General features: G+C 42.2%; 1 protein-coding gene across 1 annotated transcript; it reads right to left on the bottom strand.

Moving 5' to 3' along the window:
* Nucleotides 1-5,519: 5,519 nt before the first annotated feature.
* SLC16A9 (solute carrier family 16 member 9) lies at nt 5,520-23,314 on the bottom strand. Its single transcript, XM_083866489.1, has 7 exons — nt 23,179-23,314; nt 19,949-20,004; nt 18,108-18,336; nt 10,188-10,331; nt 9,238-9,333; nt 6,743-7,651; nt 5,520-6,422 (listed from the first exon to the last, which is right to left on the bottom strand). Exons 3-7 carry the CDS (start codon nt 18,301-18,303, stop codon nt 6,244-6,246), a joined length of 1,524 nt encoding a protein of 507 aa, XP_083722615.1. The 5' UTR covers nt 18,304-18,336; nt 19,949-20,004; nt 23,179-23,314; the 3' UTR covers nt 5,520-6,243.
* Nucleotides 23,315-23,649: the final 335 nt, after the last annotated feature.

The raw sequence follows: 23,649 nt of genomic DNA on the forward strand, positions 1-23,649 counted from the left end.
CCATATGCTGCCATTTTTCATAAATAATACAGTTTCAAGACAAAATTGCCTCTTTGAGAAGCTGTAAAGAAGGAAGGGAGGATTAGTCCTTGCCTCCTCTCTGCCTCCAGCTTGCACAGCACCTGAGGTGGGGATAAAAAAAAAAAAAAAAAAAAAAAAAAAAAAAAAAAAAGAAAAAGGAGGAGTACTGTAAGTAGAGGCTTCAGCATCCTTTTGCACCATGAACACTGCCCTAGCCCATGTAAAAGCCAGGCAGAGGCAGTTTTTCATTTGTATTCCTCCAAAGGTATAGAACTGCTCCTTACTGGTTCATTTCAAAAGAGTTGCTTCTATTATGGTCAATAAGCTTTATGCAGTTTTGTGATACTTTTTCTTGAACAAAATTAGAGAAGACTCAAAAAAAGACCCCCAAAATGCAGACCTTCCCCCCAGAGGAACTGAGATGGCAGCAGCATCTCCATCAAGCTCTCAGTTTCAGATATGATGAAACCCTATTTGGAGTTATTCAGTCTGTCATAGGAAAATTCAAGTCTCCTGTTTCTAAAGCAACAAGGTAATGGTTTGCTCAGTGGGAATTTCTTTTTCCCCGTCTCTCTCTCTCCCAGGAATTTTTTTGGTAGCTAAAATTCATACACACCCAGAAGAGTGACTTCTTAATTGTTTCATATCATGGATACACCAGGGAGGCACCAGATTGTCAAACCCAGTCTCAGAAATATATTTTTTGTTCCCTACTTCTTCACAGCACCTCCACATGACTCTGTTTAACTTGAAGCAAATGTTATTTAATTAAGCATTTTTCTGATCTCTTGCACAACCTTATACAAAGATTTATTGTAATTCACAGAATCTGGGAAGACATGCCAGATGATTTCAGTTATCCTAATTTGGGAGGATGGTCCCCTAAGCAATGCAAAGCAGGGACACAACCACTCCAACCCAGGGACATTTTAATTAAAAGGCAAGGTAACTTGATTTCAGTGGAAGAGAGCGTGACCTAATCCAACCTGATATGCATGTCATATATCAAAATTTAAAGTTATGACCACAAAACTCCACACAATTTAGATACAATCTGTAAACAGAGCTGGTCAGAGCACTGGCCATTTACAAAACAGGGGGTGTAGGTATTCATCGTGTTACTCAGCTGCATCTAGTCTTTGTTGTTAATCACTGCAAACATGTTTACTTTTCAGCAGGAGCTGTGTGTGACACGGGAAAAGAGGGAAGAGGTTAGGCAGATAATTTTGCAGACTGCAATGAGAGAAACAGGGGAGGAAAAGACATTAATTTGAATTAAGTGAAATTGAGTTTGCAAGTTTTAGCTGTGACCAGGTAAGATTAAGGTTGGAGCCGAAGGCAAAGGAGAAGAGCATTTGCTGCAGTCACACTGCACAGGGCCATGACTGCCAAGGCAGCTCACATAGGAACTGCCCCGAGCTCCTTCCCAGCCACACAGCACACTACAGCACAGTGTGCCAGCAGTTACACCTGAGCTCACACCACAGAAACATCCAGCTGATCTTGGGAAAAATAAAAGAAAAAAGCATTTGCAGAGATTCTGTGAATGCATTTACAGCAGCACACCCACAACGATGCAGTTGGATGCCTTAAGCAAGCACTTTGACTGGCGAAAACCCACAACTTAAAACTATGGCCTGGAAAACCACTGTACCTAATCCCTGCACAGCAGCACAGGGCCTCAGTCAGGAATGGCTGCAGTGCTGCCCCCCGAAGCCTCCTGAGGCACAGGGTAAATCCTGAGCATTCCATGATGTTCCTGGTTGCACATTGAGTGAACAGACTGGAGGGGGCTGTGTGTTCAGCCTCACACTCCAGCCATGTGCTCTCCTCCCCCTCACTGATCTGCAGCAAACACAGCACAACACCTGCACCTGACACCGGAGACCCAAAGGGAAAGAAGCACAGCAGGGAGACTCCAGAGCTGCAGGATCTGTCCTGTCTCAGCTCTTCCTTAGCACACATGGACAAAACTCCCTTTACTCAGTAGACAAAGACTTGAGCATCTGCAGGCAGAGTAGAGAAATCTGCATTCATACCAGTCATGTTTTATTCTCTTTATATAGCTCTGGCCAGGAATTTCAGCAAGTTGCTCATTTCAGACATCTGGGCCTCTAGTTTCTGAAAACATGAAATGACACTAGGGCTAATAAAGTCTGCTTGGACTGATGTAGTTATTTAATATAAATGAAAAAAAGCCCAAGCAAGCAAGTATTCCACACACTGAACACAGATGGTTAAAGAAGCTGACCAACAGAGTTGTTGTAAGAAGCTATGGACATACTAAAGAAAACTAACATAGAATGCTATCACAGAGAATGTGAGGACATACCAAAGAAGGACATGAAAAAAAGAAGTCAACCCTTCCCCACAGAGCCATGAAAGTGACAACAAACCAGGAACAGCAACTAGTCTGAGAAACTTGAAATCACTGTTATGGCAGACAGTTTAAACTAGAGGATCTTAAAAGGTCCCTTTCAACTAAAATCATTCTGTGATTTAGCTCCTGCAACAAATTCATTACATGATACAGAACAGTTCAAGTTGAGCATGTGTGTATCACCTCTGAACTGTTTTGGTTGTTTAAAACAACAAATACCTTTGTCCAAAACAAAACAAACCAAAACAAAACCTAAATGGATTTTGCTAATTAGAGAGCATATTGACACTCTGTAAAGACTGTTTCTTGTATGAAGACTGACAAGTCTTTAACTTAGCTCTTCAAGTTAATTGAGTTTACAGCAAAACATCACTGAAATGAGCCCTCTGAGCTTGAGAAATTCTGTTTCATAGGAAATCAACTTTTTCTCTTTTCTCTGTCCTGTTCAAGGGGATTTCTGTATGATTTCTAAATTTTCCATTTTTAATCTGGCTGGTATCATGCTCAGCCCAACATATTCACCATATGTATATGTGAAAGGTCCTCCTGAACGACCTGAAGTGAAATATCTCTCCAATAAAAAAATACCTCCATGTCAGTTAAATGCTGTGCAAACATCTCCATCAATTTTTATAGTCGTTACTCAACACATTTTTCAATGTCAGTGCTGGATGCAGGAATCCAGGATCAGCATGATGTAGACAAATTAACAGCTACCAAAGGAATGTAATTTCTTTCTGCAGCTAATGATAAAGCCCATCAATTCAGCAAGGCACAGAACATGCTTTAAATCTAATAATATTTCACAGTTTCATTTGTCTTGCATTTTGGCAACTAGGATAAACTTTAATAGGATCTGCAAATAAGAAGATAAATGTTCTGTTCATGATTGACTCCACAGTAACTGAATAATTTATGCAATAAACAATAACTTTTTCTTGTACAATAAAGAGTAATTGCTTAAGCATCTCATTCCATCTGTTTCAGATCTGTTTGTCAGGGACTATAAACCACAAGACAATCCAGAATTCTACATGGCAGAACTGTTCACCTACCTCTACCACCTGTACCTATTCCTACCACTCTGTCAATGCTGAGGACCTACTTTTCAAGCAAATAAGGCACAAATTACCACATTGTACCTGTCCTGCCACCTTCTAAAAAACATTTGAACCTATGGGCTCATGATTTGAATGAAGCATGAAGACTGAAGGAAAGGCTCACAGATAAAATCTAAGTTGCAACAACTCTGGAAATATCTTCTTGGAAAGGAACCCTGCAAAACTAGAAAAGTAAAACTCAAAACATTAAAATGTTGGGTCTTGTTTACCAATTAAAGACAAGATTAATAAAACCACAGTGCTCAGGTGGCTGGGGCAAGGAGTCCTAGCACATATTGCTTGCAGTGGCAAATAAAATTCTTCAACAGTCAGGGCTCTTTCCTCACTGCTGGGTAGGGTTACATCGGGAAACTGTTACAGATCACTAGTTACATTTCCACACACATCAGGCTGCCTAATAATAGACTCCATTTCCATTGCAAGAGTGTGCTACATACCACCTAATCATTTGCATTAATTCCAGCTGTATTTTTTCAGACTGACCACTAATTTAACATCAGTTTCATATTTAAAGAACTCAGAATGTGTTGGCAGGAAGCGAGCTTTTACAAGATGAATCTGAAGGCATCCATGCCCTGATCATACCCAGGATATCCCCGCAGTTTCTTTAAGATGTGTCAAACATGGTATTACTTTTATATACACATGGTGAAATATGACTACAGCTGCCATAAGAGCACATAAAAGTGGTGCAAATCCGTATCGGATACCCAGAACTCTAATTTAGGACTGGAGTTACATTTATGACTATCCAGAACACTCAGTATTCTTTCCACGTGCAATCCAATTGAATAAGCAATCCAGGAAGAAAATCCACACAAGTAGTTACACTTAGCTGACAAGTAGAAGGGAAAAAAAAAAAAAAAAAAAAAAAAAAAAAAAAAAAAAAAAAAAAGAGACAAATGAACTGCATCTCTGTCATACATGTTATGTTAATGCAAACATAAGTGAATCCCAGGAAGTCAGCAAAAACTGTTTGAAGCCAAGCTGGATTTTCCTGCCTTGGACCAGATGAGGGAACATTACTTGCACGTAGTTCTACCCCACTTAGCTGTTGCATCCCTCTTGCTCAATGAGGTGTGCAAACACAGTAACCCTGTGCACAGCACTTCCACAATAGGGGTTGCTTGTTACATGCCTGGCTTTTATCTGGAGAATTGTTAATGAGCCAGAATCATACGAGACACTTGAAGCCCATTACAGTGCTGAGCATTTGCAGGCAGTCACGAAGGATGTAACTCAGGACTCAGAACTTCCACCTCAGCCAAGCCTTGCAACATGCTCCACTGAACGTCAATCCTACAGCAAGAAGCCAAAGTGCACAGGACGTGCTGCCCATGGATAGATTTCTGTCACTGTTTTGCAGGAGCAACCAGACACAGCCTTGGCATGAGAGCAGCTCTATGGGCTAAAGCCACTGCACAGGGCACACAGGGCAGTGCAGAACCAGCTAAGTCACCCTGCCTGTGCTGGAGCACCTGCCTGGCTCAGGAAAGGCTCCATCATCACACAGTATTCCCCCAGCCATGCCAGCAGAACCCAACACGCACACAGGGGTGGCCTGCAGCTAGTGAGGCAAGGGGTTTCAAGGGCTCTCTCTTCACTGACTTGTTTGGTGTTTAAGTGCTGCAAGTCTTTCCTCATCAACTCTCCCTGAACCTCTACTGCTAACCCTCCCCCATGCTTTTTCTTGCTCTGTGTTACTGACTTTTCTCCTTGCTATATCCACTCCAAAAAAAGGACAGCAGAGATGACATTGCTGTCGAAATATGCCCTTTTAAATTAGGTCTACCTTGTTAAAAGCCCTACTATTAAGCTTTCTGCAGCAGCTCCAATCTACTCCAACTGTGGCTGTGTAACAAGAGAGGCCTCCAGGACCACAAGACTGTGGGTGCCTTGCTTAGAAACACTCACCTGTGGGCTTCAGTGAGCATCTTCCCAACCTTGAAATAAAGATTATTATGAACTTGAATAACTAAGTCAGGATTTCCTGTCACGGTTTCAGCAATCACATTTATTCCTTGGTTTAAAAGGTTTTGGTTCAATAGTTTTATAAACAGGCTTCACAAAATGTGCAATATTTATAAACATGGTTCTTAGTCGCAGTGGTAATAAGAATCTTTACTTTCATCATAATGTTCACTTCAGCTATGCAACAACACAAGGTTGATTTTGTTTCCCCTCTTCTCCCTCCCACAATTGGCACTTAATCGTAAATTGGAGAAACTTTAAAAAGACAAAGAAGTTAATCTAAGCATGATGTTAAAAGCACCTTGCCACAGTATTACATTTTAATAAGGCAAATTCTTGTTTTGTAAAGCCTAATTGTGCAACTTGGAGACCTAGCGAAGGTGGCAGAAATGCCAGCCTTCTCCTATAAAGAACAGGCCTTCATTTTTGCTTCAAAGTGTTCACCCCTCCATACCAACCCCCCTTAAAAAAAAGTACAGCTGATAATACAGCAGAACATCCCCTTTACAGGGTGAAAGGAAATTACAGTAGACAAAGGCTGAAAACACTGTGCATAGTACACAAAATAAGACTGTTTTTAAAAATAACATTAAAAAAAAGAAATAAAAGAAGAAAAAGGAACTGAACAACAAGCAACAATGGAATTTTTCTAGTGGAAAGAGGATTTGTGGGCTCCATAAATAAGTGGAAAATTACTAAAATACTTCGCTATATAATATAAAAAGGCGCAAAGTGTTTTCCAGTTGTCACCTAAGCGTTAGATGCAACTTTGTAGGAGTAAGTATTTGGAGGCAGCTTGGAGCTCTGCTTGGTGCAGGCATTCCAGCAGGGCAGTGCTGCCAACAGCAGGAGAAATCCACCCAGCAGGACACAAAAGCCACTGAAATAGAAAGCAGTGTCGTACTCCTGCGTCCAGTCGTAAAACCAGCCTGAGGGTGGGGAGAAGAGAGAAGTGCATCAGTGAAATGTAACACAGCATTGACAATGCAGAGAAAAAACACGTAAATTAAAAAACCCCAAACCACAAAATAAAATAAAATTAAATAGGCCAAACCAAAAACACTGTTTGACCTCTTAGACATGAAATGTCTTTTTCCTCAAAGCCAAATTACAAACACAATCAGCCAAACAGCTTTTGTATTTTGTTGCAGATTTTGATTTCATCATTCTGTTATTACTAGACATGCCAAAGCATTCTGTCTGGTTGTGACAAGCTCATTTCACTTTACACTGTCCACCTTGCCCTTACCTACAATTGGTGGTCCAAGGCTATTCCCAAGTCCAGCGAAGAACATCAATATCCCATAGGCATGAGTCAGTTTCTCTATCCCCACAGTCTTTGTTGTTACATATGGAAAAATTGACCAGTTCCCAGTCAGAAAACCCAAAATCCCAGAAAGCATTGCTAATGTAAGGTAACTTTTGGCAAATGGAATTGCAAACAAGGCCACTCCTGTCATTAACAAGGTAGTTACATAGAGATATAAAGTGTTAACCCACTTAAAATCTGCCAGTATTCCTAAAATAAGTTTGCCAATAGTCGTCATAATGCCAATAATGGAAATAAGGGGCATATAATAGTCATCTTCACTAATGTTTGCACTTCTTGCTACATCTTCCATGAGCAGAGAAGGAGGAAATCCACCAATATCAAAGAGCAAGATGGCAACAAAGAGAGCTGAAAATACTTTGTTCTTGAAAAGAACCATGGTCTCCTTCCAGTAGGTCAAATAGAGCTGCCACTTCCTTTTGGCAAGTTGCTTGCAGAAGTTTGTCTGTTCTACAACTTTCTTTTTGTAAGTGTCTTTCTCATTTATGCTTATTGAGCTCAACACATTCTTACTCAAAATGCTATCCTGTTTGCAATCAGGCACATTGTTCACACATTTTTCATCAGTGTAGCCCTTTTCAAGGATGCTAATGTTTTCTTCAACAGTCTTTTCCTTTTCATGGTAAACAAAATATTGATCTGGGACTTTGTCTACACACGTTTTCTCTGGTGGAGGAGAACTGGATGATTCCAAAGGTCGCATTAGGCTGCCACATGCTAAAATATTCAGAGACAGGGCACCAACTATTAGCAGACACCCATCCAATCCGTACAGCTCAATCAGCTCTCTTTGCAGTGCTGCATATATAAAGAGTCCAACGCTTGAGCCTATAAAAGAAAAATGAGCTTGGTTTAAACTGGAGAACCAAGACCATTCTTCAACTCTAAACAAAACTCCACAGTTCAGCAGCTATGAATACACTGCCACAGGAATGGTAATTCATTTGTGCTCCTCTCTCCCAAGTTTAATGTACTGGTAAGTCATCATCCCTCCTGAAGTTACAATTTCTTTATTGAGTAGCCATAAAATAAAATAAAATAAAAAAACCCCTCCCAAAATATCTGAACAGTTTGTGACAAATAACACTAGCAGACACTTTATAAACAAGTAGGATCAATACTATATCTGACTAAAAACATCCCAGAAGTATTAAGCAACCCTTGTGCCCTGCACTCCTATACATGTATCCCTTCAGTTACCATTTTGAGTTAGCACAGTTAGAATTTCCCACTCCAACATTTTGCCCTTTCTTCTCTTTGCTGCCACCTTCCTCCTCCCAGGCAGAAACAGACCAGGAGTTCACCAAGACCCTTCTGGAAGCCACCCTTGACTGCCTGGGGTTTAAGGAGCAGGGTTTGCCTGGTGGCAGTTTACTCCAAAGGCATTTCTGAAGCTCTACAGGGCTAAACATGCATTTGAGACATTTGGCCATTCAGAAGAAAACACTGAAGAGTGAGAAATTACTATGAGCACAAGCATTTAATGCACTAATTTAAAGAAACAGCTCTTGGCTGAAGTGAGCATATTTCCATTTTAACTAGTGGATATACTCTCACAAACCTCACAAGCACAGAACGCTGGTTTTCAAGTCAATTTAATGACGAACCTCAAAATTATTTGCTGAAGACTGTCTCTAGGTTATATTCAAGCCATTTATATACTTTGGTGCTAAGCACAGGAAAAATCAATTATAAAATCCATGCTTGTTTTGCCTTCCAGGTACTAAAATTAACCAGGGCACAATAAGACTAGGCTTTAAGGCAACCTATCTGGAATCTAAAACAAAGGCACTGAAAATGATCCCAAGAAACATTTCTGCAGAAGCTCCTCTCAGCCTGTGTGGATGTGGTATTAGTATCTCAAAACACTGACTACACTGATGCTGTGTCTCCTCACTGACAGCTACTCGAGAAAAGAGGTCAGAGCAGACACTCCATGGCACACAGAAAGCAAGGCATAGGACAACAGCCACCTGTAACCCTTCCTACTCAGGCCATTAAAAAGTGTAAAAGTAAAGCTAATGCAATGCAGCATTTATATCCTGCATCTCCAATCTCTTTCTCACCTCTGATCCTGGGTAAGAACAAAAAGAATAAAGAGGATTCTGTGGAATATTTCCCCTCATTATCCATAGCCCACAGCCCAAGCTACATGAGTCTGTTTTCACTTCAGTGAAAATCCTTTCCTCATCTATATTGATGACCCATAGCATGAACCTGCGAGTGTAGTTACTATTTTATGTGAAACCTGAATTTTTCTCTTCATTGCTACTGACTGATATTTTGATTTAAAAAAGTAGTAACTTTCTTAAGTTACTAAGAAAAACATAATCTTCTGGTTTTCATTGCCAGGATAACAGTGGCTGCTGTATCATAGTTGAAAAGCTGGAAAGAATGACAAGTAGAAGTCCTACCTGTTGAAATCAGCCCAAGTGCGAGGCCTCTGTGCTTGTCGAAATACTGGCATGTGATGGTAACTGTTGCAGTATACAAAAGGCCACATCCAAGACCTGGATAAAAACCAGGAAGATATAAAACATGCTACATCCTCTAGGAAATTCATGTCCCTCTGTTATCCCCCAGGTGATGCCATTGTGCCCCTGGGTACTGAGGTACCTTTAACTCTGGCTCAGCACAGGCTGCCTGCACTGTCCCTCCTCCCTTCCCCTGGCTGCTGAGTCTGGGTGGAGCTGGCTTTGAGGAGCTCCTCAGCTGAGCTCTGTGCTCTGTGGAAGGGCTGCAGGGCTCTGAGCCCAGGGCTGGCCCCAGAGCTGGGCAGAGCTGCCTCCCATGGCACCGTGCCCAGCCAGCACGACGCCGGGGCTCTGCTGGCCAGCGAGGAGCCCCAGCGCCTGACACAGTTAATTTGATAAGCCACCCACAGCAGCACAGAGGGGCAGGTCACCACCTGCCAGGAGAACAGCTTCTTATGCCTCTGGCACATCATTTTTTTGTGCAATCCAGTTGTCTGGGGAACAACATCGCTCCCTAATGATCTCTAATTTATCAAGTTAGAATGAGTACGTGACAAAATTCCAGAAGAGATAGTATTCCCTTAAGAGTGGCATTTCATGCCAGCAGAAGACCTGCTCAGTTCCAGCCCTCAGGTAAAACCTAGGCTTCTCCATCTCTAACAATTGTGTCAACAGAGGACAAACTGTTTTCAAACCTTCATTTATGTTGTTTTTCTCTTTTACTACCTGGTAACAGCCTGTCTGTGGAACATCCCTCCCTGCCCAAAAGCAAAGTATTCCTTGATAAATCAAGGCCCAGATTACCACTGCCTCTGTGAAACAGTTTCCTATTTTGTATTCATAAACCAAGACTCAAAATAGTCTCAAAATGAAGAGAAGGTGTTTCTTACCAACAACTATCCCATATGAAACATACAGGAAGTATATGTTAGGTGCAAAACTGCTCATCATGAGGCCCCCAGCCACCATAAAGCCACTGAAGATAGCTACTGGTCTTGCTCCAAAAGATGATACACATATACTGCAGACAGGACCTAGAGGGGAAAAACAGGAAAAGACATTCCTAGTAAACACCAGCATTAGGAAGAACTTCTAAAAAAAAAAAAAAATCAATCCGTGGAAATGTTTCTTATTATAACTATTTAAATGTATAGTTGAATCAGATAACAAATCAGAGTACTCATTTTCACAAGGTTCTCTAAAGCAGTCAGTTATAAAAATATTCAAGGTTAGGCTTGCAAAATTTTTCTCAAGGAGAAACTAAACATCAAGGCCATGAAAGGGTCCTGGGGCTGGGAGGAAAAGAGGGAGTGAAACTTTCCTTACACATAGGAAGATACAAAACATACTGTAACACTGTCACCACACAACTAAGGTGCACAAAGGTTCTGAAAAGAATCTTCATCTTGAGACACGAAACCAAGACAGACCATCAACCAGGCCTTAAGCAAGCAGGTATTTTTTGACAGAGCACAAAAACGGTGTTTCAGAAATGCAGCATCTGTATTCATCTTGATGTATGATTTATAAAACTGAAATGAAAAATCAGTAACTTGGGATCATAGTCATGGTAAGAATGCCACCTGGTGCTTCCACAGAGGGAATATCTGCTGGTATGCCAGACAAAGACAAACACCACTCTTCCCTGATTTTCGAGGGAATTAAATACCCACTAGTCAGGTGTCCTACCAAAGAACCCTTTACTATCCATTTCTGCTTCTCCTGTAAAACTACAGAAAATAAAAGTCACTAAGTGGGAGCAGCCAGACCAACATTTAAGTTTACGAGGGGTTACTCTCCAATATTTCTTGGTTCTTAGTTCCCTTAGTTCTTCAAAACAAGAACAAAGTGAGGCAGAATTCCCCTGCCTCTACTCAGCCAGTTCTCTCCTCACAGAAATTGCAGAACAAGCACTTATTTTCAGTAGTGTGACCTGGAATACACCTTTTAGTCTTAAGTAGCGTGCAAGCTTGGTGCCCTGCATAAATAATCAACCAGCAAGGGACTTGGCTTGCACAGACAACTTATATGAAACCCTGCAGTTCCAAATCTTCACACATAAACTTAGATATTAGCCCCATTTCTAAACACAGCAACTCTTAGATTAGAAGTTAGATACACTGATGAATGCCATCATTTAATACAAACAAACAAAACCACCTCACAACATTTGCATCTCATTTGAAGTGATACACACACACACACACGTCATGGTCGATTCAATCTGAAAAAGCAGTAATTTTGGAATCTGCCATTTGTCAAGGTTAGTGCTCCCTGACTCACGTAACAGATTCCCAGCAGACGGGAGGTGAGACCAGAAAGGTGATCCGAGGTAAACAGTTGGAGCCTGGGGATGGAGCTTGCCCAGGTCTGCAGACAGGAGCAAGCAGCTGGGAATGCAGGCAAGGTTTTCCTGTGGTTGCCGGCCACGGGACAAGCAGTTCTGGCAGGCAGGAGCAGAGACTCGTCAGCAGGTGAAATGATCCTCAAAGACAAGGCAGGCCAGAACTTTTGCCCTACATTAGACCTATCTGCCCAGGGAACATAAAGGGGGGTGAGTCTTAGCTGGGGCTTATTCAGGCAAAGAGTCAGAGTTACAGAGGAATCAAGAGAATATTCCAGGAAAGGAAGGTTTAACTGGATTTTGGAAGCAATGAAAAAGGAAGATCTAAGCACATGCTGCTTCTCAAGAGTCAGCACGCTGTGGGAATGAAAGCTGGCCAGCATAACCTGGGCAGAGTAACATGCTGAGAACAAAAGCTGAGAGCATTAGATTGTTGCTGATTCTTAGAATTAATTGCTAGAACTGGCAAATTAGGATTGGTATGTTTCCTAAAACCACGGGACTCAAAAATGAACAAAGGATTGACTCTATTATATAAAGAATTCTTCTACACTAAAAGAACAGAAAGTAGTCTTAACATAATTCAATTAAGCAGAGGAATTTGCACTCTTTCTATTCTTTATTTCTGACCTTCTACCTTGCTAAAACAAACAGCATTTCCCTTCCACATGCACTCTATATTTTGATACAGCTACTTTCAGAAGGTTTCTGTCCAGTCTGGGGTGGTGGTGCTGGTACAGACATCACTGATCTCTGCTAGAGCATCCGAGGTGAAACTGGACCCTCTGACCCCAAGCCAGAACAAGAGAGACCCTGAGCTGAAAGATGTGGCTTCATAACCAGAGAAGGACATCTCCACTGGAACACGATCAAAAGCATCTCTGACAAGCACCAAAGAGATGCTCTTCCAGCTTCTCCTGCTTACAAAATCTAATTCCAAAGGAGAACAAAGAGTACAAAGAGATCTTTTCGCTCTAACTTGGAAAACAACCTGCACAAAACTGAAGAACCTGCTCCAGTAAGCTCAGTATTAATCTGCCATCTCACACAGCAAGACATCTGGCAACTCGGCAACAGCCCTGTTTATAAGAAGGAGCGCCAGTGTAAGCATTAATAGTCATTATAGGTCTCTGAGCTGAGCAGAAAAACAGCTCCATCTTCCTCTTCACACTAGGCACGACTTTCACACTCATCACACTGCTAGAAAATTAGTCACAAAAGAAAATCCCCTTGACAGCCAGCATCTTTGTCCTTTCCTGCCTCCCTTCACTGCTTCCCTTTCTCTGTTTCCCATAGCACTGGCATTTTTTTTCCACCAGGCACAGCACCGTCAGTTATTACCATGGTATTTGCACAGGAGTTGACTGTACACAAACTTGTTATCCTTTATGAATATTTGAAGCACAATGGGTTCAAGGCAGTAAATTCTAGTCAAAATCCAACTTTCACAGAGTGGGACTGAGACCTGCCCTGTGGATTTTGCTGAAAGAAGGCACTCTGAAGAGTGCAGGAATCTGCACACAGCCACAAAGGAAACAGATCTTCAGGCAGCATAAGGGTTTTCATTAGCTGACTCTCACCATAATATGAACAACATTAAAAAAATCCCAGTGGCAATCCTCAATAGTAAGCATGAAAAATAACTTTTAAGCCAGCATTTTGTTCAGTTTGCCAGCAGCTCCAGGGGTTAGCACTGGAAGTAGTACAATATTTGATGACATTGATAAATATTTACCTCTTTTACAAATGAAATCCCTAGGGCTTTTTCCTTTCCAAATGATGTATCTTAAAACTAGACCAAACTCAATCAAAAAAAGACAGCAGCACAGTTTATTGGAATGACAGCTAACTCTAGGAAGAAAGACTCAACACAGGAACAGACACTGCTCTTCTGCACACGACCTGTCACAGCTCGCAGTCAGCAACACAATTATCAGGGGAGCAGACAACAAGATCCCCAGACAAAATGGGAAGCAGCAGCAGAAAGAAGATTGGTTTTCACAGTAGCTCTTCATACAGAGAGACCAAAGAGGAAGAACACCTAGGAGGGATCATTTGTACACCAGTATTTTTATTAAGACTATTTTGAATTAAATGTTTTACCCTCAGTGAGACCTGGATGTGTCAGTGACTCCTTCCTGAGACATGAAAACAAGCCACCTGCAGCACTCAGGAACTTAAACCTACAGAAATGTGCTGACCTTCTGACAAATACAAAGTTGTTTTGCTTCATGGACATCAAGAACTAGAATTTTCTTACTCAAAATTTTCACATAAAGTGAAAAAAACCTGCAAAACAACACTCCCTTCCTCCACTCCCTAATCTCAAGGGTCCTCCCTCCTCCACCTCATACACAAAACCTTTTGCTAAACAAACTATATTGAACAACTGAGTTCTTTTTCTTATCACCTGCATTAATCTGACCCACCCTACCTGGGCATCTGTCCGAGCCTGTTGGAACTGTGGAGTAGAAGAAACGGTCATGGATTCCATGTGAAATCCACTGGACAGAATACAAGAACATTTTTTGCGTATCGAGCGCATTTCTAAAACCTGGTTATAATAAACATAATATGCTCCAAATGCCTGTACTTTGGATATGAATATAGAACAGAAAAAAAAAGCTTTTCACACTGGGCAGCAACCCACTCCCAACTGATTGGAAAGACAGTTCCCTTCTAAAAAAAGTTGTTATATGAACTGGGCTTCTTTTCAGAGGAATCTTGGGGACACCCTCTCTCCCCTACACACCAGCTATTTACAGCTTCCATACTTTAGAGTAGGGGCTATGTCTGTGTGAGGCTTTTGTCCAAAAATATGTAGATGCTGCAAAGGCATTCACAGAGTAGTAAAATCATTGCTTGAAAGCAGAAAATTAAGTTTTTTAAACATCTAGCACTGAATGCCTCAGATCAGCAGAAACATCCCATCAGATTATGAAGGCATGTCTTTCCAGAGAGAATCCTCCCTTTGTACTCTCTCCATTAATGAAGGGAAGTAGGAATGGAGACATTGCTGGTGTCTCCTCCTATGCCAAGGACTGTGAAGTCAACTCTTACTATAAACAGCTGTGGTGCCGATTACAGGCGCCAAGGCCTTTGTTTTGCTTTTAACAAGTGTAACATGGATCAAATTTAATTTCAGGCTCCAAATGGATGCAAAATTAAGAACACTTGGTGCAGAAGAAACACATGATGTTCAAGAATATGTATAAATATCCTCCTCTGGCCTGTTTCAGTAAGGGAAACTTACTAAGCTTTTTCAATTCTTCCTGTCCAACGAGCCCTGGAGCCACGTGCCACATCTGCCACAGCCTGACCAATGCTGCAACACCTCATTCTGCAGAGGAGCTCTCACCTCTGTCTTCAACAGTAACACTGAGGCTTGTTTTCCACTGTTCTAGGCACATTTCCTCCACTTCTCTGTAAGGTTCCATCACAGAAAGTCCTAACCCAAGCCATCCAGTGAGAAAGAGGTCAGTGTGATCCCCTTCCAGCTGATGAGGTGAACAGTGGACACTGCCTTAGCAACACCATCTGTGCCGTGAGCAAAAGGACAGAAATCCAACACCAGCTGCCCAGGAAATTAATCCAAATAAACAAGGTGCCTTACTGGGTTTCTATGTCTCCAGTCTAAGTTTAGCTCTCACATAAGTCAGAAGTAAACATTTTAAAAAGGATAACAATGCAGCAAATATGAAAATGCTCACCAGCATCAGCTGCTTAAAAAAAATGTTTCAGACTACATGAGTCACGGGAAGGGGAGAAGACAGAGAACCTTCTTCTGTGCCAGATGCCACACATATCTCCTTGGGTTTGGTGAAATTACTAATACAGCAGTCACTGGCCCTAACTTCCTCTGTTAAAGAAGCTGGTGAACGTGATTGCCAGTGCTATCAATGAGAAAAGTCTTCCTAAGAAAACGGACACTGATTTATTTCCTGCCTCTGGCTGCTGGTCTACCATAACTGTCATTCCTTTTCCAGTCTGGCATCTACAACTCCAGAAAGGTGATGTCAAGTTGAAGAAAGTTCACAGAAGAGTCCTAATGGCTTTCCAGTAGAGCCTTAATTGAAAGTGTGGGAGTCTTGGCAAAAAGACTGCATCAAGTTACAGGCTTTAAAGAATACTTTGCAGTAATTTGATTACATTCTCTACACATCCATCACAGTAATCAAGGGTCACTTCAAAATACATCACTTAAAGACAACATTATTCATCAGCTGAAAACTAAAACTAAATAACTTGTGTCATAAGATTGCAAACTTTCAAGGAGGAAATTAGAAGATTTATCATTAGGGTCAGATCCCAGCTTGACAAACAGCAGGATCTTTCATTTCAGATAAATTTCAGTCAATTTTAATAGCATCAATGTAATTAAAAGACCCTCCCTGTACTTTCTTTTGAAGGCATAAAAGGTAGGAATGATTATTAAGATTCTGAATGCCAAACTGAAAGAATGAAATCACATGGACAGACAGCATTCCTCCTAACCTGTCAAACCTTCATTTAATCATTCCACTCTAAAATCAGTCACAAGAGCACCTTTGATCTGTGTTATTCATCACAGGACTTTCTCTTTGCTGATGTCATGGTTTAAGCCCAGCAAAAACCAAGCCCAAGCAGCCACTATCTCACTGCCCCACCAGCAGGAACAGGGTGACTCAGAAGGGTAAAAGCTGGAACTCTTGGATTGGCCTACAGGCAGTATAATAGGGAAAGCAAAGCACACTTTGCATGCAGGCAAAGCCAACCAAGGAATTCATTCACTGCTTCCCATGGCAGGGCAGGTGTGCAGCCATCCCTAGGAGAGCAGGGCCCCATCACATGTGATGGTGACTGGGGAAGACAAATACCATCTCTCAGAAGATCCCCCCTTCCTCCTTCTCCCCCAGTTTATACACTGAGCATGATGTCACATGGCACAGAACATCCCTTTGCTCACCTGGGGTCACCTGGCCTGGCTGTGTCTCCTCCTGACTTCCTTTGCACCCCCAGTCCCCTCATCTGCCTGGCAGCAGGAGCAGCAGGAAAGACCTTGGCTCACCAATAAGAGAAATATCTCTACATTATCAACCCTGTATTCCGCACATATCCAAAACACTGCCACTGAGAAGAAAATGAACTCTAAAACCAGCACAGCTCAAAGCACACTGCTGAGAATTGCTCACAGTAGCAAGACAGAGGGCACTAAAATCTGGAAACTAGCAAGGTGTTGACATAAGGGACAGGGGACTCAGGCTCTTAACAGAGCCAGAGACTTCTGGTTTAGAGGGTGTTCCCTTGAAAATTCATTCTGTTTAGTTTTTCCTTCAGTAATCACTTTGTTTATCCTTATTTTCCTCCCACTTCACTCTTTCACTCAAGTTTATTTAGGTCTTGATGAACTAATAGCAAGAGTTAATACCTTTAACACAGGAAAATAAAAAAGCATGATGGAAGAGCAATCTACAGTCCTTTACCCACTTACACCCTGAGCCTGAATATAGCCTTCTTGTGGTTAGTGATCCACCTGGCCTTTGCCCATTGCCTGGTGGTAAAACCCCCTAACACAGGTGTGGCACCAGTATTTGATCAGTTCCAGGGCCATACAAAGCAGTGTTCTTTATTCAGGTCTGCATTGCTGTTGGAACATCAACTTTCTTTTGAGAAGAGTTTCCTCAGGATCCTGAGCTGCATTTTGTCCTTTAAACCACATTATTGCTTTTGCCTGTAGCAGCTGCCCTGGTGCTTTTTTTTTTCCAGATCCAGCAAGTAGATAATAGCTCCCATGGTGAATCTTTGAAAAACAGAAGTTAGTGATATGACCCAGTAAATACCCGTGCCTGATATTAAAACAACAATAACCTAGAAAATTTCAAGATAAGGTTTTATTTCCCTAAAACTCTGCAGTTACTCTCCAAGTGACAACGTGTTACTAAAGAAAAGCTTCCAGTAAAGTTGCTTTATTTAACACTATGGCTACCCATAATTTTCCAGTCTTCAAATGGAGTTTTTTCTCAAATACAAAACGCAAAGGAGCCCTCACCCACACTCACTGGTAGGTTTACTGCTAGAGCTGAAAAGTTAGTAACTGGTTTACTGATTTTTTTTCCATAAAGCACCTGAGAGCCATTTCAGACTAACAGTTTGCCCTGATTTTAAGACAATAATGTATATGTTAAAGTCTCATTAAAAAAAAAATAAAATTGCATCAACAAAATTACTGTTCACTTCCCAGAGTATGGCTTTTCTAGTTTATTCAAAAGCAATCATTTCAAATTTTCTACAGGGAATATTTTTATTGCTCTTTTATCATTATATTGCTCTGGGTTATGCATAGTGAAACTGTAAATGTAATCTTCTTTCCCATCTTGACCTAAAACAAAAATGCAGCACCCTCATCTCCCGCTCTCTTTGATACAATTCCAAGAGCACACACAGACAAAATGTTTCCATTTAAGATAGACACTGCTTCTGCACTTACTGGCAAGCAATCCAATTCCATTTGCCAGCGATCCAACCCAGGCAGTCTTGCCTTTCCCTTCTCCAAAAGCATCCAGCCACTCCAGGTACAGGACTCCCACCGCCAGCGGTGACCCGTAACACAGGAACTGGGTGAAGAAGGAAACTGCAACAATCACCCAGCCCCAGCCACCGTCCGGGGGCTTCCGAAATACCATCCTGGCAGCTGGCTGCAGAGGCAGGGGCAGCACCTGTGCAAACAAAGCCCAAAGAGAACACAACAGAGTGTTAGAAACGTGACTGACCAGGGGAGATGTGCAGAGAACCTACAGGAATGTCCAGAAGAGTTAAGGCACATCAGTGACACACACTGGATCCTTATGCAGAGGAAGCAAGCCCAGCCAAATGTAAACCAAACTGAGTTCAGATCACAGGCAGCTTTGGACCTGAACAAGAAATTCTCACCACTTGAGAACAAACATGCACTTTAAATGAATACATATTGACCCTAATTGCTTTACTCTAATTTCTCTGGGTGTCCTGATGACAAGTCCCCTGTTTTAATTAAACCCATTCTTAATATGTGTGCATGTTCAGGCAGAGGCTAGGATCAACCATCCTTCATGAGCAGCTGCAGCACAGCACACAGGCAATGGAAATTGGGGCTGCCATACCTCTGCTGTCTAACAGAAAGACAGCACCCAAAGCACACTAAGTTGTACATACTCCAGCACTGTGTGACAGAAAAGCATTTAATTTGCTGAGTGCTAAACGGGCTTTGTGAAAAGTTCATGTGATAATATCTGCCACAAGAGAGCCCCATGGTCACCTGCTGTTAAAACCATGAATATCAAAACAGGAGCAAAAAATCTCTACTCAGTTCCCATCTCAGCACGATATCTTGCTATTTATTAAGGTGTTTGCCACTCTGGGAGGGGCAGGCCAAGAGGAAGACTGACATTTTGGCAGTAGTAACAGTTAAGTACTCTGTTCTGTCAACAAAGCGATGTGTAGAGAGCTGCATCCAAAATAATTTCAAATGTATCAGTGAAGTGAGCTCTAAGACTGTGTACAGGTGTGGCTTATATGCCAAGACATGACAGCAGCAAACACGCACACAAAAATCTGCTATAACCTGTTAGAGTGTCTGCCCTCTGTGTAGTTGGCACACATCAGCCTTCCCCAGATTGGCAATCACTTCCTGGACTCCAGAGATACCACCCTTCTCCTTTGCACGGCACGATCCATCACCATTCTAAAATCTAGCAAATTTAGAGGTTTTCCAGGCTACACTGCTTTGGAGTCTCTCCCTGTGCACACAACTAGGCTGCCCCCTCTCTACAGGGAGCAATCTGCCCAAGTGATGATCACAACACACATGCTCTGCTCCCGCCTCTGTCACTAACTGGATATGTGATTCTCAACATTTTTTTTTTTCCTTCACCCTGGAAGATAGAAAAAGATAAGATCTTACCCTGTTCTCTTCATGAAAGATTCTCAAGGACCATCTCCACACTGCAGCTTCAGCATTAAGACTGCTGCAGTAACAGCTCTGCTCTGGGAGACTCCCAAGAGGCAAAGCAGAAAAATAAATGCATTGCACTGCCTTTTTGAACTTAGGAACCCAGAGAAAATGGAAAAAAATTACTGCTGTATGAAAGCAATGGGGAAAACAAGCAGACAATAACAGAATTCCCATCTGAGCTCCTCACACCCTTTTCTTGGGCAGTTTTTAAGAATTTACATGGAAAACTTAACAAAAACACTATAGTATAAAATTGGGAGGAATTGTATAGAGACATGAAAAAGGGCAGTTCTAGATAACAGATGCACTTAGATGTTCCTTTGAGGGTAGATACTCACAGATGGTGACAAAAATCAGTCAGCTTCCTACAAATGTACCTTCATGTGACAACTACCTGCAGCAAAAGAACAAAGCAAGTTTTCAGCCAACGTATCACCACAACAGTAAACACAACTGAAAAAACAGTGGCTTCACATGAAATTTCTTCTTTTTAAAATCTTCTCAGAGGAACTTCAGAAGTAAACAAGTTATCTCAGTGGAGAAGTACTGATCCCCTGCAATAAATTAACATCTGACAGCAGCCTTGAGCCCTCAAATAACAAAAACATCGCAAAATACATTTTGACATCCTGGGTCCTTTGGGAGTGATTTACAATTTTAATATACTGAGTGTCCTTGAAGAGACAACATGCCCAGTTACAAATGTTACAAACTTATTTGTTTCAACTTATAAATGTAAGCTCTGACTCACTCAAGTGCCTGGTGAGTGTCCCTTGATCCTGTGAGATGCAAGGGTGGCAGCTGGGATAGACAGAAGTCAGAGCCACTTTCCTATAACAGTACCCTTTACAGAAAAAGGGATCCCCATATTTCTACATGAAATATTTGAGTTATTTGAATGCAGTCCCCAAGAGCTGACCTATGCATCTCTCCATGAATCAAGTAATTATCACTTGGCTTGTTTTCTCCCTGCCTAGTGGGAAAAGTAGTGGAAATAAGTAACAGCTTTAAAAGCAGACAATGAGACAAAGCAAGGAAGTTTTCAGAAAAAAAGTCTACAATAATAGAGGTAGACAGTGAATAGCCCCAACTCACATTTGTCTAAAAATAAACTTTAGAAAACAAACACATTTTAGCTGTTATATTGATTTCCATTATATTGATGCCCTAAAATTAGGCACAAAGACAACTCGTGACTTCAGTTCTGCTATTCTAAACATTTGATGGGAAGGAAGCAAGGACTGAGCAGGAGAGGAAAAAAAATTTTGTAGTCTCAGGTCATGTAGTCTCTTGTAATAGAAAGACTAAAAACTTCTGGATTAGTCACCTATTGCAATGTTGCACAGTATAATTGAATTACCCAACTGCACCCAGTTTACAGCAGTAGAGGTGCTGACCTTCTACATCCTGACAAGTCCTATTTTGCATCACAGATCTCTTCTGCATCTTTCAGTTAAATAATAAAACTTAAGGCATCAAAACCACCTCTACTGTCTGAATGTTCCAAGCCATTTACAGTCCAAAGCTGTCGAGCAAAAAGTAAAAAACACCATCATTTCCCCCTCAGAAATCATCCTCAGAGGAATAACAGATCTGTAAAATCCCAGGGTCTGTTTTTAATGACCCGACTTTCCCTTCCCTTCTCCTCCCTTTCATTCCCTTCCTGTTTTTGCAGGTTATTCCTTCACCTCACACTGCTGTGTGCCTCAAGGCCACAGAGAGCAGGGAGCTGCCAGACCTGCATGAGGAGTCTGTTCCCCAAAGCCCTCTGCTGTGATAGTTAAAGATGTCCTGGACAACCAAGCCACTGCTGGGACCATGGGTATCAATCCACTTTCTATTGACACAGTATTTAATGTTCCCCTAAAAGTGGCAAGTTGTACTGTAATAGCTGGGTAGCAGGGAAGAGAACTGACAGTGAGAATTAAACCTTCACTTGTATGGACATCGACCTGGGAAGGATCCAAAGTGCCTTTTACTGTTTTCTGTCTGTGTAAAAGGGGGACACAAACTGTAAAGTTAAATGTGGACACCAAAAACGAAGAAGCAGAAGCCTGCACAGAAGGGAGTGAGAGGAGTCAATAGTCTGGGGATTTTTTCTCAGAACCAATTGGGAAGACTTGTGTGATCCTGGTAATAGATAAGCAACTATTTAAGATTCAGGATTCAGGTGGGAACAGCTTCACAAACCTTTCTGCTCACTAAGCCTAGGGATATTGTTTCAGATTCCAGGAAACCAAATTAAATTAAAAACACTGAAAAAGAGACATGAAGCATAAAGAATGGAACAGCAACTTGAAATTTGGTGAGAAAAAGCTTTTCAGTGAGTTGTACTCACTGCGAATAAGAATCAGAGGAAGAGAGCTGCTTGATGAAAGCCTTTACCAACCACAACAAAAAGAAACCCTAGAGAACAAACTGAACAACAGTTTCAATGGGGAAAGAGAGAAGTGTCTGGCTGCAACGACTTGCTTTGCTCTGAGCACCATTATCACAATACTGCACTCCCTTCCTATAAATCTTAGAATTTGGCTTAAAGATGACAGATGAGCACAAAAAAAGAACATTAGTACCACTGAAACATTAGCCCTCAGCGCAGCAACTTGTATTAATCTGTGGCAAAGGGAATCTTGAGAAAGACAGTAGCAATGTGATTGTTTCCAGCTTGTTCTTTGTGCAGCAGGAGCCCCGGGAAGTGTGTTGCTTTCTGCGAGCAGCACATGGCTGCAGAGAAAGCTGATGTCAGCAGAAACACGACATGATTAACACTGGGCTAGTCAAGTTTTGCAAGGCACTGCTGCAAATCAAGACGGTACCAGCCAGAAAAGTAACATCCCTCATTTAAGCTGAATCAGATTTCTCGTAAATTTCTGTTTATTTTTCAGGCAAGTTCTTGCAATTATCATCTGAAATTGCTGCTACCCTTAGCTTGCAAGTAACACCTAGAGCATGAGACTGGTGCATTATAATTGCTTTTAACATATTCATCATATCCAAACACCTGCACACGTACTGATGCAACAGCATAAGTATTGTATTAAATTCACTGAAAGATGCATCTGTACTTCCATGACATCAGACTTTAACTGATCTTCTAACTACAGTAGCTTCCTGTGTGACTCTGAATATAGATATATTTCCCTTCTAGTTCTCAATATCCAGGTCTGCCTATTGCTCACATTTCTCTTACTTGCCCTTCTGTCAGTTAAGCAAGAGAATTGACAATATCACCGTTTCCTTCTATTTCTGCTGGATGACAGAAGTGTGAAATTTAAAACAAAACAAAACACCAGAACAAAACTTACCAACAATGTAATGATGTTTTTTCTATTGTGCAAAATTAGTTTACATTAAGGAACATCAGTGGGGCAGCACATAAATCAGTCAACTTCGCACAAATCTGTCAGCTCAGCAGAACCAGTCCTACCTGTTTCCAGAGCCTCACTGCTCCAGAACGGATGGAAACCTCCCTGAAAACACAACTTTAGTGCCTGTCGGACACTAGCAAGCATCCACGCAGGCAGAAGTGAGCCGGCGCTGCTAGAAACCACCAGCCCAGATGATTTACCAGAGATGTCCTCTGCAAAACGAGAGCACGACGCGCGCCGCCTTACGCATCCCAACCCGCGAGGGCTCCCTTCGGCATCTGCTCCTTCGGCCCGCCCGCGCCCCTCGGCCCAGGTCTCCGTGGGGATGGATGGAGGGATGGATGGATGGATGGCCTCTTATAACCCCCGGCTCGCCTCGCCTCGCCTCTCCCCCCGCCCTTGGGGCCAGCCCACAGCCCCGCGTTACACATTGACGCCTTCCAGCTCCGGGCCGGTTCCGACGGGAGGCGCTCACCCGCGCAGTGACGCGCACCGGGAGGTGACTGAAGGTCGCCCTCGCCGCCGCAATGCCACGGCACGGGGCGGAGGGGCAGTGCCGCGCTCCGGGGGCACACACCGCGATGGGCACACACGGGGCCGACGGGGGGCACGCCCCGATGGCGCTGGCGCTGGGGCCCGCTGCCGTGTGCCCGTGTGCCGATGTCGCGCAC

The sequence above is a fragment of the Zosterops lateralis genome (assembly GCF_965231275.1).
Source record: "Zosterops lateralis genome assembly, chromosome: 8".
Lineage (NCBI taxonomy): Eukaryota > Metazoa > Chordata > Aves > Passeriformes > Zosteropidae > Zosterops > Zosterops lateralis.